General features: G+C 51.5%; 7 protein-coding genes across 7 annotated transcripts; 4 read left to right on the top strand and 3 right to left on the bottom strand.

The window, feature by feature from the left end:
* Positions 1 to 152: 152 nt before the first annotated feature.
* On the top strand, positions 153 to 2,463 carry M438DRAFT_375192 (amino acid permease-like protein; the record flags this gene model as incomplete). Its single annotated transcript, XM_029908560.1, has 2 exons — positions 153 to 174; positions 905 to 2,463. The coding sequence occupies 2 exons, from the start codon at positions 153 to 155 to the stop codon at positions 2,461 to 2,463; spliced, it is 1,581 nt and encodes a 526-aa protein (XP_029759555.1).
* Positions 2,464 to 2,693: 230 nt separating this feature from the next.
* On the top strand, positions 2,694 to 3,255 carry M438DRAFT_31365 (uncharacterized protein). Its single transcript, XM_029902569.1, has one exon. The coding sequence runs from the start codon at positions 2,924 to 2,926 to the stop codon at positions 3,212 to 3,214; it is 291 nt and encodes a 96-aa protein (XP_029759554.1). The 5' UTR covers positions 2,694 to 2,923; the 3' UTR covers positions 3,215 to 3,255.
* On the bottom strand, positions 3,255 to 4,341 carry M438DRAFT_31372 (uncharacterized protein). Its single transcript, XM_029902573.1, has one exon. The coding sequence runs from the start codon at positions 4,100 to 4,102 to the stop codon at positions 3,296 to 3,298; it is 807 nt and encodes a 268-aa protein (XP_029759553.1). The 5' UTR covers positions 4,103 to 4,341; the 3' UTR covers positions 3,255 to 3,295.
* A 20-nt stretch (positions 4,342 to 4,361) lies between these two features.
* On the top strand, positions 4,362 to 6,040 carry M438DRAFT_275925 (uncharacterized protein; the record flags this gene model as incomplete). Its single annotated transcript, XM_029900819.1, has 2 exons — positions 4,362 to 4,933; positions 4,987 to 6,040. The coding sequence occupies 2 exons, from the start codon at positions 4,362 to 4,364 to the stop codon at positions 6,038 to 6,040; spliced, it is 1,626 nt and encodes a 541-aa protein (XP_029759552.1).
* Positions 6,041 to 6,665: 625 nt separating this feature from the next.
* Positions 6,666 to 8,651, bottom strand: M438DRAFT_335983 (uncharacterized protein; the record flags this gene model as incomplete). Its single annotated transcript, XM_029903851.1, has 1 exon — positions 6,666 to 8,651. One exon carries the CDS (start codon positions 8,649 to 8,651, stop codon positions 6,666 to 6,668), a length of 1,986 nt encoding a protein of 661 aa, XP_029759551.1.
* Positions 8,652 to 9,006: 355 nt separating this feature from the next.
* On the bottom strand, positions 9,007 to 10,157 carry M438DRAFT_275902 (uncharacterized protein; the record flags this gene model as incomplete). Its single annotated transcript, XM_029900817.1, has 3 exons — positions 9,007 to 9,555; positions 9,609 to 9,923; positions 9,978 to 10,157. 3 exons carry the CDS (start codon positions 10,155 to 10,157, stop codon positions 9,007 to 9,009), a joined length of 1,044 nt encoding a protein of 347 aa, XP_029759550.1.
* A 1,579-nt stretch (positions 10,158 to 11,736) lies between these two features.
* Positions 11,737 to 14,289, top strand: M438DRAFT_356071 (uncharacterized protein; the record flags this gene model as incomplete). The annotated part of the gene is made up of 2 exons (XM_029907077.1): positions 11,737 to 13,765; positions 13,856 to 14,289. 2 exons carry the CDS (start codon positions 11,737 to 11,739, stop codon positions 14,287 to 14,289), a joined length of 2,463 nt encoding a protein of 820 aa, XP_029759549.1.
* Positions 14,290 to 14,355: the final 66 nt, after the last annotated feature.

The raw sequence follows: 14,355 nt of genomic DNA, 5'->3' as shown, positions 1-14,355 counted from the left end.
CACTGCTCATCTCTTGTTGCTGCGAGTCGAATTTCTGTCTGTTGGACAAACCAAGAGGCCGTTTTCAGGGAATCGTATGATCGTACTCTGGATTATGACATTGGTCGAGTTGAAACTATCTGCCATCTCTCATTGGAAACCAGTCTTACGAAATGGTCTACCAAGGAGCATGTAGTATGTGCGTAGACTGAGCGTACGTACTGGAGCTTCCATGGTGGCGCCCATGTTTCCATCCTAGGGAAACAATTGAGAGTTTCGCTAGCATTTCTGACCTGAACAACACAAATACTGTAGCCATCTTCTGCCAGAGTGACTGCGGAGTTCGACTCCGATGTAATCGAAAATTAGCCTTTCAGCACGTTTGTCTTCCATTCTCAAGCTTGCGACCTCAACTCCTGACCTCTGTCCTCACATTCGGCATGACACAACGTTGACTGCTCATACCGTACGAAAGACGAAGTACATCTCGCTGGCTGAGCATCATCATCTCATCAATTTATCCAGTTCACAGCCAAGCATGTTGAGGATTTCGCGACAATCCCTTGGGATGGCGTCATTTAAAAGATCGTCCGATATAGACAAAATTTCGCCATCTATTTAGACAAAGGTGAGTTTGTAGATTTGTTGGTATAGAGGTCAGGTAATCTTCTTCTGTCATTGCTCATACAATTTTCTTCTTCTCTCTTCTTCCGCGTCTTGCTCTTGCCCTATCTATAATCGACTCGGCCGGACTTGGGAGATACGCTGCTTGGTCTCTCAAGCAATCACGATCACAAATCACCCATCGCGGACTCTGTTCTGCTCAAACATCTGGACCGGAACAATACCATCACAATGGCGGTCCTAGACAATAAATCCGCTTCACCAGCAGCCCACCCATCTCCAGATTTCCACCATGACCCAGAATCAGACGCCGCCCTCATCGACCCAGAAACAGGCGTGAAACGCGGTCTCAAAACCCGACATCTCACCATGATGGCTCTAGCCGGCATCATCGGACCCGGTCTCCTCGTCGGCGCGGGCGGTGCTCTCTCCAACGGCGGACCTGCCTCCCTCCTCATCGGTTTCGGCGTTATAGGAATCATCGCATTCAGTATCATGCAATCACTCGGCGAATTGACCACTTTATATCCATCGGGAGGTGCGTTTACCTCTTTGGCCGAACGTATGGTTGACAAAGCTTTCGGCGTGGCGGTGGGTTGGAATTATTTCATCATTTGGGTTGCAGTACTGGCGAATGAGTATAATACCATTTCCTCCATTTTTACCTTTTGGGGCCCTCAAGTCCCGCTATGGGGTTACTTTCTCATCTTTTGGTTCTTCTTTCTCGGTTTCCAGTTGCTTGGGGTCGAAGTCTTTGGAGAAGCGGAGTTTTGGCTCGCGTTGCTGAAGTTGGCTGGTCTTGCTGTGTTTTTTGTCTTTGCGATTATTTATGCTGCTGGAGGGTTGGTTGGCCAGGATGAACCGTTGGGATTCAGGTATTATCACAATCCTGGAGCTTTTGTGGATGGGTTCAGGGGTGTGGCTACCGTGTTTGTGTTTTGCTCTACTTTCTACGCTGGCATTGAGAGTGTTGCTGTTGCGGCGACAGAGACGAAGAATCCTGGTGTTGCGGTGCCTTTGGCCATTCGTCAGGTCTTTGCTCGCATTCTTTTCGTCTACATGGGATCGGCATTCTTCTTTGGCTTGGTATGCCCGGCTGATGCGGATGGCCTTGCTAATGGAGGGAGTAGAGCACTCAAATCGCCCATGACGGTTGCGATTCAGAATGCTGGGTGGAATGGGGGTGTTCACCTCATCAACGCTTTCATCTTCGTCACATGCCTTTCAGCTACAAATGCTTCCATCTACATCGGCTCGAGGACTATCTTGTTCATGGCAAAAGATGGCAAGGCGCCGAGATTCTTAGGATGGACAGATAAACGCGGTGTGCCCGTCGCAGCCATCGTGTTTACAAACCTCTTCGGTGCCATCTCCATGATGAACGTCAGCACTGGAGCAGGAAAGGCTTACAACTACATTGTCAACTTATCCGGAGTCTCGACCTTCTTGGTCTGGGGCAGTATCAGTTTCATCCATCTACGCTTCCGAGCCGCATGGGCACGTCAAGGACGCACTCCTGAGGAACTTCCCTTCAGATCTATGTGGTATCCATGGAACGCCCACTTTGGACTCGCAGCAAACATCTTCCTCGCTCTGGTGCAAGGATGGGGCAATTTCGTGCCTTTTGACGCTGGAGGCTTCGTGGATGCGTATATCCTGATTCCACTATTCCCGATCATTTACTTGGTCTACAAGTTCTGGAACAAGACGAAGTTTCACGGGTTGGAGGAGATTGATCTGGATGCTGGAAGAAGAGGAGATGTCGATGCTGCGAAACAAGCAACTAGACTCGTGCCGGATGAAGCGTTGACGCCGAATGTGAAAGGGGGAAGACTGAGGGCGATATGGAAGAACCTTTGATTATCTGATAACAATCTGATCATATCTATGAACAGCTTGCAAGAAGCAGAGTCATCAGCAGGCATGCGAAGTGGTCCAAGAGTCATAGAGAAATGAGTCTTTGAGCAAGTTTGCTTACTAAGCATCCACCCCTATATAGCATGTCCTCTCCCCTCCCCCTACCATCCTTTCTTTCTTCATACACACTCGTCTTCGGGCTAGAGGTTGTGCAAATCTTTTGAACCCACCTGAGGGGTTCGCGGTGTGCTGCAGCGCACTTCGAGCCTTTCTAACCTACCCACTTGCCCCTTCCCTTCTCACTGGCAAGAGTCCTGCACACTCATGGCGTCAAACATAATGAGCGCTCTTTAGTAATGACTCCGCCAAAACATCTTTCCCTTCTTCATCTTGGGCCGTAATAGGATCAGTTGTCGTTCCCTCAGCGGCTGGTCCGAAAGGGACCCTTTTTCTCTTTTCCTTGATGGTGGCGCCTTTTTTTTTCGTTGGTGTACTGGCTGTAATGGCTGGGCACTGGAGAAGAATGGAGATTGTATGCGGTTGCAGCCTGCTGTGTTACTGGCTGTCATCGTCGTCGCTTTCGTCGCTTCCGTCGCTTTCGTCGCTTTCGTCGCTTGTCAGGATATCGACCAATCCTAAGTGTGGACTTCACGGACGCAAGTTTGTGTCCGCTCTCCACAATACCTGTGTGACATTGCAAGGGATCATGACTGTTTTGTCCACGGTGTCGTCGCCAGGCGTGACTGTCCCATAATGCGCGCAGATCATGGTATCGCAACATATTTTCCCGACGTCGCGGTGATATCGCGTCTAGGTCCAAAAGTATCTTCGACTATCAGCCGTTCTGATACCTAGGCCTTTTAGGCGCATACTGAACGTGACGATCCCAGTCTTCCAGTCTCTCGTACGGGCTTCTCAACCAGGCTTCCAGTTCGTGCAAAAACAGCGATCCAGCACTTGTTCCTAGAAACTCTGATACCAAAGCACTCGCCGAGCCGGCAGCATCTTTTATCTCGGTCGTCTTCAGTATAGCCACAATATACTCGATCAAAAAGCCGAGTCTAGCATTGTTCTCGGCCAGAAAATCAAAAGCCTGAAACTCGCGGCGCATAAATAGGCGGGCACGGGACTGGAGAGCAGGAGAGGTTGTGAAGGTGGCGGGAGTGAAGTTGCGGTATTGAGAGGTACGATTTGCGCCAACGTGGAGACTGTAGTTCTGCTCTGCGTAGATGCGACGACGGAACGCGAGAGCAGCATTTGGGTTGTGTATTCTCGGATGGCTTGACTGGGCAGGACGTCGACGAGGTAGGTGGAAGCGATTTGTACTTGTGGTAGCAGCGGGTGCTTTGGGCTTGTCTTCTTTCTTAGGAATGGTGTAGACCTTGCGATCTGTTGGAGACCGCCAGTCGTATTCGATGGCTGTCAAGGGAGTCTTGCATAGTGGACAAGAAGGATGTTCTTGGGTCCAGCTACATAGGCAGAGGAAGTCGAAGTTCAGGTGATTGCAAGGGACGGCGACGGCGCGCTCGGTGACGGCATCCAAGCAGATAACGCAGGTGTCTTGAGGAGCATCTCGCTGCTTGGCCTTGCCCTTGATGCTAAAGCCGAGAGTTGGGTCATAATCCTTCTGCAATGCTTCCATACGGCGAAGAAAGACAAAAGAGGCAGGAATGGAAAGTCGAGAAGTTCGTTACAATCGCAAGACAGTCAACGTCATGCAGGGAGCGGGCCGAGCCTTTTCAGATCGACAAAGCCTTTGCTAATTGGAGAGTTCGTCGAGTCGCAGCTTCCCAGAACATTTTGTTCTCGTCATAGACACAGATAGTGATAATTGTATGCGCATCTTCTCTGTCGCTCGCTCTCTGTCCCCAATCGCGCGCCGCCTGTCTCACACATCCACCATGGACGGAACCGCAATGCATACAGTGACGGGTCTCAAAAGATGGTCATGTCAGGACCCTACCGTTCTCCCGGATATGGACAAGATCAAGGCCATCCACGTCTACGACTTTGACAACACGCTATTCTGCAGTCCGTTACCGAACAAGCAAGTCTGGGCTGGTCCGAGTATAGGCACACTACAAGCGCTCGAGCAGATATCGACTGGCGGATGGTGGCACGATGCGAGTATCCTGGCCTCGACGGGAAAGGGCCTGGAAGAGGAGGAGAAGACTGCCTGGTCAGGTTGGTGGAATGAGGGTATCGTCGACCTCGTGCGACTGTCAATGCAGCAAAAGGACGCTCTCACGGTGCTCTTGACGGGTCGCAATGAGAGAGGCTTCGCCGACTTGGTCACTCGCATGTTCAGAGCAAAGCAGCTCGAGTTCAACATGGTCTGTCTGAAGCCTGCTGTCGGCCCTGCTGGTCAGCGCTTCTCGTCGACAATGCTCTTCAAGCAGGACTTGTTGCGCGACTTGGTCTGCACATACTCGGATGCTGAAGAAATCCGCATCTACGAGGACCGCCCAAAACAGTGCGCCCTCCTTCCCTTCTTGCTACCGTACCACCATGTTAACTCTTCTGCAGTACCAAAGCCTTCCGCGACTTCTTCGATACCTTCAATCGCACAGTCTCATCCCGCTCTCCCATCCAAGCCGACGTCATCCAAGTTACAGAAGAATCCACCACTCTCGACCCTCTCGTTGAAGTGTCAGAGGTTCAGCGTATGATCAACAAACACAACCAAGCCGTTGTCGATGGCGACGTGCCGGGTCTCATACCTTTGGCCATCAAACGTAACGTCTTCTACACCGGCTACCTGATTTCACCTCAGGACACGGAGCGCTTTGCTTCCCTGGCCAAGAACACTGCCGACCGCGACTGGCGGACCCTCGCAAACAACATCCTCATCACTCCTCGTCCCGCACCGCAGAGCATCCTCAATAAGGTTGGAGGTCTTGGTCATCGCATGACTTGGAGAGTAACAGGCATCTCACACTTCGAGAACAAACTATGGGCCGCCCGTGTCGAGCCCGCCGACCCTAGAGCACGCTTCTACTCCGAAAACCCAACACCCACCGTCGTAATCTCCCTCCGCAACAACGCCCGCCCAATCGACGCAAAGTACATCTCGAACTGGCAACCCACATCACCCGAGCAGTCCTTCGAGTTCGAAACCGTGGTCGGCGAAAAAGTACTCCTCCGTATTGAAAGAGAATCTACCGACCAAGACGATTACGAGAATTCCTATGCGTCAAAACCTCGTCCTCAACAACGTAGATATCATCGCGAAGAAGACTTCCCAGCTCTGGGCTCAGACCGTGTACCTCAACCACCGCAACCGCCAAAAGACCCTCAAACCTCGCAACTCGATCCTACAGCTATGCAATTCGGCCCCAACGTCCCCACAGGTCCGGGTCAGCATAACAACAATAACAACCGCAACAACTACACAGGCCACAATAGCCGCGGCGGCGGCGTCTCCAAGCCCGGAAACAACAGAGGCGGCCGTGGAGGCAGAGGAGGCCGCGGTAACCGTTTCGGCGGCCGTGGTGGAGGCAGAGGAAGAGGAAGAGGAGGAAACTACCGCTCTTTGGATGACCGTCAGGAGAATTACGGAGGAGGCGGTATGCAGTATTAGGAACAACGCATCGATAGAAATAGAGAGCATGGTGGAAGTGGACCTCGGAGTCAACACCATGATAGTGTTATGCGACGCTAGGAGCAGCGTTTTCTTTTCTGACGGGATATCGTCGTTTGGCGGACTATTGTTGAGAAGTCCATGGGCTTTGATGGGTCTGAGAACTAGGGAGTTGAGGGGATATGGTGTTGGAGGCGTTTCTCATTCTATTTCTGGCGAGTGTATTGACTACCTCTATTGCTCACGAAGAGTGAGGCTCCCTACATGAGGGTGATTACAGCAGAAGATTGCATGGGTGGAGTTTTCATGAATAGAGTGTTTGCTCCGATCCCTCACTTGCTTCTCTTTCATATGCGTCCCTGTTCCTGCTATCTCGCGTCTTTTTTCGCTCTTCGGTCGTGATGAGCACCTTCTTGTGAAATGTTCCATGTAGATAATCACTGAGACTGACATGCAGCACACAAATGTCAATCAGATATTCACCATCGACTGAGAGACTAACAGTAGGTTCGCACACCGGAACGAGTGGATGAAGAAGAGGCAAAACTGATTAATTCATCTCTAGGGTTCTGTAATAATCGTGATAATCTGACAAATGCCTGTCCCACTCGTACCCTTCATCGCTCTATTCCTCGTCATGGCCACGGTCGTGGTCATCGTCTTGATCATCTGCATGAATTATATGCCCATGGTGAGGAACGTCTTCTCCAGCAAGTACGTGCACACGGTGCTCAGGATCTTGCATCACAGTATTCTGGTGACCAACATCTTGTTCGGCAGCATCCTGTTCGTCAACGTCCTGGTCATGAACATCCTGAACGGTCCTGTTCTGACCATGGTGGTCCAGGCCACCCTCGTCTTGATCATCCTCTTCTTGATCATCCTCGTCTTGATCATCCTCGTCTTGATCATCCTCGTCTTGATCATCCTCGTCTTGACCATCCTCGCCCTGGTCATCACCTTCGTCGTCGTCTTCGGCTTCCAGATCGTCATCACCCTGAGCGTCGATATCTTGGGGGTTATCAAGCTTGGCCTCTCCCACAGGCAGGTGATCGATGTAAGGTTCCAATTTCACTTCTGGCTCCAGGTCGCCATTGTAGTACTTCTCGCCAGCGAGGCGATCCCAGGGGCACTTTGGGTTTGGCCGGTGGGTGAACCATAAGAAGCTGCACTTGATGTTCCACCAAAATGCTTTGAGGAGGCTCTTCGCTTTGGCGTGAGTGGAAGTACTTGGGCTCATGCTTTGGCGTAGCTTGTGTTTTCCATCAAAGCAGCCGTGTGTCTCGGAGCCAGGATTATGGCCTGGCACTAGTGATGCGATGTGCTTCGCTGACAGTCGATAGAGATCGCCTGGGACACGGAAGAAGAGATATTCATTTGCAAGGAGCCCGATGTACATGCTTGTATCCGCGATGACCCAATTGGACTTTTCTGTAGCCGAGACATCTCGAACAAGAAGACATTGAATTTGAGGAGAGAACTTTGCCATGTCTTTCGGAAATTCTCCCATCGCGTTCGTGGTGTCACCAATCGCGATGAACCTTCGCTCAGGATAGCTCTCCATGAGTCGCTTCACGTTCCAAAACCGGGCGTTGATCATCTCCCCGGTACTGGTGAAGTTGACAGGACGGAAGTCGAAAGATCCAGGTGGATAGAGTTCTGTCAGGGCTGGGGTGTAGGTGCTTGCGACCATTTCGGGGGCGTCTGTCAGGTAATGGAAATGAACATTTTGACCTTCTGCCTCGATCCGACCCTTCAGGTCATTCAGCACCTCAGGCATATCTCTCCATGGCGTGAGTGGTCGTGCAAAGGCGTTCAGTAGTGTTTGCTTCACGTTCCAGACATCCATGACGCGCAGCGTGTCATCAATGTCGGCAATGATGGTCACTCCTTTTGGAGGAACGAAGAATACGTCTGCGGCGTTGTTCACGTCATCGTCTCTTGGGGTGCGGACGTTGCAAGGTGCCAGAATCATTCTGGTGGTCGGGATGGTGGTGGTAGTCTCATTGGACGCAGTCGAGGGGACACATTCATCAGGCACAGTGATGGCGCCGTAGAAAGAGCCTTCGACATTGGTTCTAGTCGGGAGAACAAAACTTTGCTCGCAGGCCGGGAAGAAGACCCCGATGACACCGTCTTTGATAGGAACTGAGGCGATCTCATGCATCAGAGGCCTTGCATGTTCCAGCTCAGTCTTGGTCAATGTGTGGTAGTTGCGTTGCCAGAACTTCCACTTGCTCTCCACGAGGCGGACGCGAACCATGGATTCGAGGGCTAGTTCGTTCAGCTCTTTCTTGCTGAATGGTTGTCGGTTGTGCAGATTGCCATGAATGTGTACATTCCAACCATCCTCAGTCTGGTTTGCGTAAGCTGGATAAGTGGCGATGGTCCAAGGCAGGTCTTTGGCGTTCTTTTTGTTGGCGGAACGAGGGAATCGATGGAACATGAAATCGATAACACCCTGGAATGGCTTGAGCAAGAGGGCGAATTTCGAGGTCTTGGGCTTCGAAATTTCAGCAGGGAAGTTCTCCCATGAGGTACAGGCATCGGTCGCTGCCACGGATATGCATGCGAATGCCAATATACAGGCGATGAGGAACGGGAAACGCATGATGATAAGATGTAACGGCGAAAAATGGAATTGCCGGTGATGAAAGCTGTATGTATTCGAGATGGGTGGAGACTGCGTGACAGCTTCGTCGAGTAAACAGGCGAAAGGTGCTTCTGCTAGAAAGCAAGAACTGGCCAACGCTACTTCCCTCTGAGTCATGTTATACCAGATTCGCAAGCTTGGCAGGGAAGCATCAAAGCGGAAGGAAGCAAACACAACGATGTAAAGTCGAAACATTATGAGTGCTTGCGATCGTGAACAGAGAGTACAAGAACTAGGGCGAGTTGAAGTAGTTTACAAACCTAGTACAAGAGCAAAGGCCTAGAGCAACACGTATCCTATTGCATTATCTCTATCAAGCGTCTCCTACTTCTGCTTCGAGCTCCTCAGAAGCTGCATCAACAGCAGGCGATTTTGTGGATCTTGGTGGGCCACCTGCCTTTGGTGGAGGCGGTAGACCCTGAGTTGGCTTGGGAGTAGGCGCGTTGTCCAACTCACGGCTCTTTTGCTCTCCCTCGGCAAAATAGTCGTCGAGACCAGCAGTAGGGGATATGGCATGGTGGACCCGTTGTTTTCTAGAGCCCCTCTTCTCTCCCGTCACTCCAGTACTTGCAGGTGGGGTAGTGGCGCTGAGGTTCAAGTTTGCAGGTACCAGGAAGTCGCCGGATGGGGTGGAAGCAGAACGAGGCTCTTCGTTGCTGAAGCGGGCTGTTTCGAAGAGGGTCTCGCCGGGCGCTTGTGCTGGTTCGTTCAAGGGAGCAGGCACACGATGGAGAGCTCCATATCCCAGAACGCAGCCCAGGGCGCCATCACCACCCCAACCACGCGAAGGGGTGATTGTGATCATGCGCGTCACGTCGTATTCGTTGTTGTAGACGTACAGTCGGAGTGGGCGGTTGAGGAACTGTTGCTTTCTGTCAGTCTCAGACTTTGGAGTGTGCCTTTTTCTCTTCTTACGTCTTCAATCAGCTCGCTAAGCCCGCTGTCACCCCTCATCAAGCCTTCCGGGCTTCCAATAACATAATCGCTGTAGGGGAGAAGTCCAGCGACGTCGGCGGGCGAGTTGGGAATGACATCAAGGATGTGCCATACAGCTTCAGTAGTCGTGAGCGGCGACCATTGCAGAGCGAGACCGAGCGGCGATCCGTCTGCTGGGATAGAGATGAAGACCTCGCGGATCTGCTGTCCCTTGGCACTGTACACTCCGAGACTGATGTTGGTGCCGGCGCAATTGCGCAACTCCTGAACGAACAGACTGGGCTCGGGATTATCCTGCGACGTCTTAGCTGCCGGATCTTACTACTGGCATGGTGTGTTTGCGCATACAATGGTGCGGCCGTTGATACCAATGATCGAGTCGAACCATGGCTCCAGGGGTAGCTCTGGGTTGTTGTTGCGAAGCACCTGGAAGCCGTACGTGTCGGATGCTCCACCCTGCTTCTGGGCTTGTGGATCTGAGTCCAGGCGCGAGATAAATCTGTTAAGAGCTCCAAACATATTTGCCATGGTTATCTCCTTCCTGTCCCTGACATCAACACAGCTTGACATGCTCATCATTCATGGTGGTCTGTGCGCATTCTGCTTGTCAAACTCATCACCCTGTCTCTCTCCCGAGGAAGCATCTTATGCAGCAATTATCACGATTTCATGCCTTTAGTAGGCCTAGATCGCTTCCAGTGTCACACTGCGCTTTCCTGTAGGAGCATCAAGTACGCGCGCAAGACATAGAGCGAGATAGCCTCTAAATGACACTTGCCCGTAAGAGCTCAGTGGAGAATGGCACAGCACGAGCAGTTCTCACCATCGCGGACGATCCTTCACATATGCAAAAGTTTGGAGACATACGGGTCGATCGAGACAGTGACACTATATCTCTAAAGTGTATTGTTCGAGCAGTGTACATGTTTCCTGAACAATAATATGTATGCCATGATGTGGATGAAGTTCTGGGCGCGACGCACGCCGGCGGGCAAGTCCTAACGAGCTGCACGAGCCAGCCGTTCATGATCTGCAACGGTTGTGGCGCACGTCAAGCAAAGAATGTGGGGATGGTATATAAAATGATTATGTAGTACAAAATATCAAGTCGAAAAGTCACACTTCACTTGCTGGAGACTGCAAAGCCCGTCACTCGAGCTATTGGCTGGAAGCTTCCGGCGTCCTCGCTGCTTACTAAGCAAGCCGTGAGCGAGGACCGCCGGAGCACCTATAAAGTCTCTCTCCTCACCACTCTGCCTCCCTCTTTCTTTCTCATGCCACTTGCTGCGACGAGTGTTGGAGTTTCATGCTGCAACTTGATCATCATATCACTTTGCCAGAAATCTCTGAGGTCATCAATTCGCTTTGTGCGATGTGCTCAACTAATTCTCTTCCTCCAGTCTTCATCATTGGGGACTCCCTTCTGATGGTTGACTGGGTAAGGATCATGCCATAGTACGATGTAGACTTCTGGGGACTTTCATTCCTCTTGAGCAAACGGTCGCAACTGGCGAGCATACATGGAAACATAGATAGAGCGAGTGCGGGCCTTCTTCTTGTGTAGCAATTCAATCTTGTTGTCTTCTCTTCACTTGTCCTGTTGCTTGATTGCGTTGTTCCTCTTACGCGTGAATGATCACTCGTCTCCCTCGAACGCGTTGTTGTTGTTTCTCAACTGTGTGAGCCGCGTCTTGTTGTTATGCGCAAACAGGCAGATTCACGTTAGTCAAGTGAGATTATCTCGCATCCTTCGCCGCTGTGTTGAAGCAGATGACATCTGGGTATCTCCAGAAGCACCAACGACCGCTGTTGTTCAATCCGTTAGTCACAAACCAAGTCGCGCGCTCGCTCGACCTCTGACTGCTGCCTTCACTTTGCAGCCGAAGTTGCACCCTTCCGACTTCAACACTTGCTCACAAGAAACACTCGAGGGCCTACCAAGTGGAACGTGCCGTATACCAATACAGCGAGCCCCTAACTCGCGGTCAGATCTACACTCAAGCAAGCGTAGTACTCTGCACACGACCCAAGAATCTTCAACGATCTCCAAACCAAGGAAATTTCACTCGAGCGCGCACACCACAACAGGGCTCAAACTCACTACAGAATGTCTGCCCCTACTCACCCTCAATGGGCGGCAATGCCACCTATCATCGGCTTTCAGGTGATGGCTAAAGATGGAAAAAAGGTTCCCCCGTGCGAGTGTGACAGCTGTGGACAGCAATTCATCCGAGCAGACAAGCAGAACTACGACCTCTTCAGATACGAAAACATCGTTCCTCCAGCCGAAGCCCAGTCCACGATCACCGCATTTGTGACTCAGATCACAATCGATAGAGCTTATCTGGCCGGACTTTGCGACAAGTTCGGAAACACGATTCTTAGTAGATGGAGAAAGAAGAGTCATGACAAGCGCGAGACAATCTTGCTAGAAGCGGATCCAACCATCGAGAAGCAGGCTTGGTACAGACTGCGCAACGATGGTGGTCCTTGGAGACCAGAACGTCAGCTCCACAGAAAAGTCAGGTTGCTTCCATACATGTGCACCACAACCATGAAGCCGAATCCATCAGTGCTCCTAGGACTGATCCACAATCGCGTCCGTCACTCCCCACAGGAGTGGGTACCTTTCGACAATGATCTGATCAGGCAAGGGTGGGAAAACGGAACCCTCGGTCTGGACTATTGTGGGAATCACTGCATTGTCATGCATGGTGTCAACTACGGTCAACTCGTGCCATGGAACAAGGAGGCTGCGGAACGATGGGATATCATTGGATATCCGCGTGCTCGTTTGATTATTGAAGCGCAAGCTCTCATGTTCTCACGTTCCCGGTCCATCGTGGACCTCATATTAGAGGGCGTCAACGATGACAGCGCTCACGGTTCAGACAAGTGGCAAGCGATGGTTGTAGCCGGCTCCAAGCAGTCCAACAGCACCGAACTATGGTCAGACTACATCAACCAGCCCTTCTCAAAGCCTCCTAGGTTTGACGTCGACTACTACTGTTCAGTAGCCAAGGCTCGTTTACAGGCAGCCCAAGACCATCTCTGGCTGTTCCAGACGGATCCCTCCTACACACGCCGCTTCATAAGAGTCATGGCTGCCAGCGAACTATACAGAACCGATTGGAAGTACGACATCATTGCACAAGACATCCATCAAGCTGTGGTGGACTGCATGAGGTGGCAACAGCTGAGTGAAGAATGGTCCGGCATCAAAGACCAATACAACCGTTACCGAGACAGTATTCACCCAGGTCAACTACTCCCAAAAAGTCTAGAGCTAAGCCTAGCTTTACTTGAGGGTGCTCTTCTTGTGATCTTGGAGAAGTGGAATAATTATCTCAGGAAGTATATTCCGCAGCGTCCTGGATTTCAGCATCTTTGGACAACAAAGCCCGCTCCGAAAGGAACCACTTCCGAAGGAAAGCGAGTGTTCGGAGAAATTGAACGCAAGACGTCCATCAAACAGGGATGGAATGAGGACCCGCTCGACTGGATTGTAATGAATCTACTGAGCCACGCAAATGCTGAAAATCGCTTTGATCAATCCGAGCTTCTCGCCAGGCTAGAGGCCCACGTGGCAGAGACGAATTCAACAGAGCGTGCAAGACTGGACGAAACCATCTATGCAAAGATGTCGGATTCTGCAGCACTACACGAAATGCTTTCCGCAGTGAGACTGCATCGTCCTGCCTTCAATCGGCGCAGCGTATTGGAGATATTGGATATGGCCAAGCAAAACTCGACTCTTTTCACTAGAAGCCTAGTATCTGGTGACGGCCCAGCCAAGGTTTATGCGTTCATGCCGGGCTCTCTCAAGTTGTTCGATCAGATGGGACCTGCCGTCGGACGCAAGAGCGAGGCATGGCTCAAACACAGGACCGCTGAGCGCAAAGCTTTGAACTCATTCTGGACTCAAGCTCATGAGACTATGCGCGTGGAGCTGAACACCACAAAGCTGAGGCAGGAGGAAATTAACGCCACTCTTGCCATCATCTCAGTGTCCTCCACCACCGGGTACGCGGAACTCGTAGAAGCTGAGCGCCTTGAGACACTGGAAGCAATCAGAGACGCCGTTGTAGCCAAGGAGGTGAAGAAATCAATCTCAAAGGAAGTCTTTTCGAAAGGCGGTACATTTGATATGATCCCTTGAGCAAGAACCCGTCTGCCCAGGACTCCATTCTGCTATTAGAGCTGTGACTGACTTTTGTGTTTCTTAGATCCAGACGTATCGAAACTCGCAATTGCAGAGCGAGCACCAAAGCCGAAGACACGCCCGGCCGCACCGATCGATGCACCAGACGATACTCCAGCTCTATCCAAGCCCGGCGAAGAAAACCCAATTTCCAGACAACAGATCCCAGCACCTCCACGTGCATTCGGCCTCGTCAAGAAGATGTTTCCTGTCACTGCTCAGGAAACAACCGCCAACCTCGACTGGGACATCTTCGTACACTCAATGGCCGACCTCAATTTCGCCGCTCGCAATGTTGGTGGCTCAGCCGTCGCATTCGATCACGCTGCATCTGGCCGCAAGATCATCTTCCACCGCCCTCATCCCGTCTCCAAGATCGACAGCGTCATGCTCCAATCCATGGGTAAGCGATTGAGCAAACACTTCGGCTGGAACAGAGATATCTTCGTCGAAGCCTGAGCGGCGTCATCGAGGCTGCTGCAAGGCAGGATGGAATCCGAATCCGAACAGACGCACAGAGAGAAT

This window comes from Aureobasidium pullulans (assembly GCF_000721785.1).
Source record: "Aureobasidium pullulans EXF-150 unplaced genomic scaffold scaffold_11, whole genome shotgun sequence".
In the NCBI taxonomy this organism is placed as follows: domain Eukaryota; kingdom Fungi; phylum Ascomycota; class Dothideomycetes; order Dothideales; family Saccotheciaceae; genus Aureobasidium; species Aureobasidium pullulans.
The sequence above is the reverse complement of the archived record's forward strand: the minus strand, read 5'-3'. Positions and strand labels throughout refer to the sequence as shown.

Bases quoted from the DNA above. Each gene is read 5' to 3' on its own strand.
- M438DRAFT_31365 (XM_029902569.1), top strand. From the start codon at position 2,924: ATGGTGGCGCCTTTTTTTTTCGTTGGTGTACTGGCTGTAATGGCTGGG.
- M438DRAFT_31372 (XM_029902573.1), bottom strand. From the start codon at position 4,102: ATGGAAGCATTGCAGAAGGATTATGACCCAACTCTCGGCTTTAGCATC.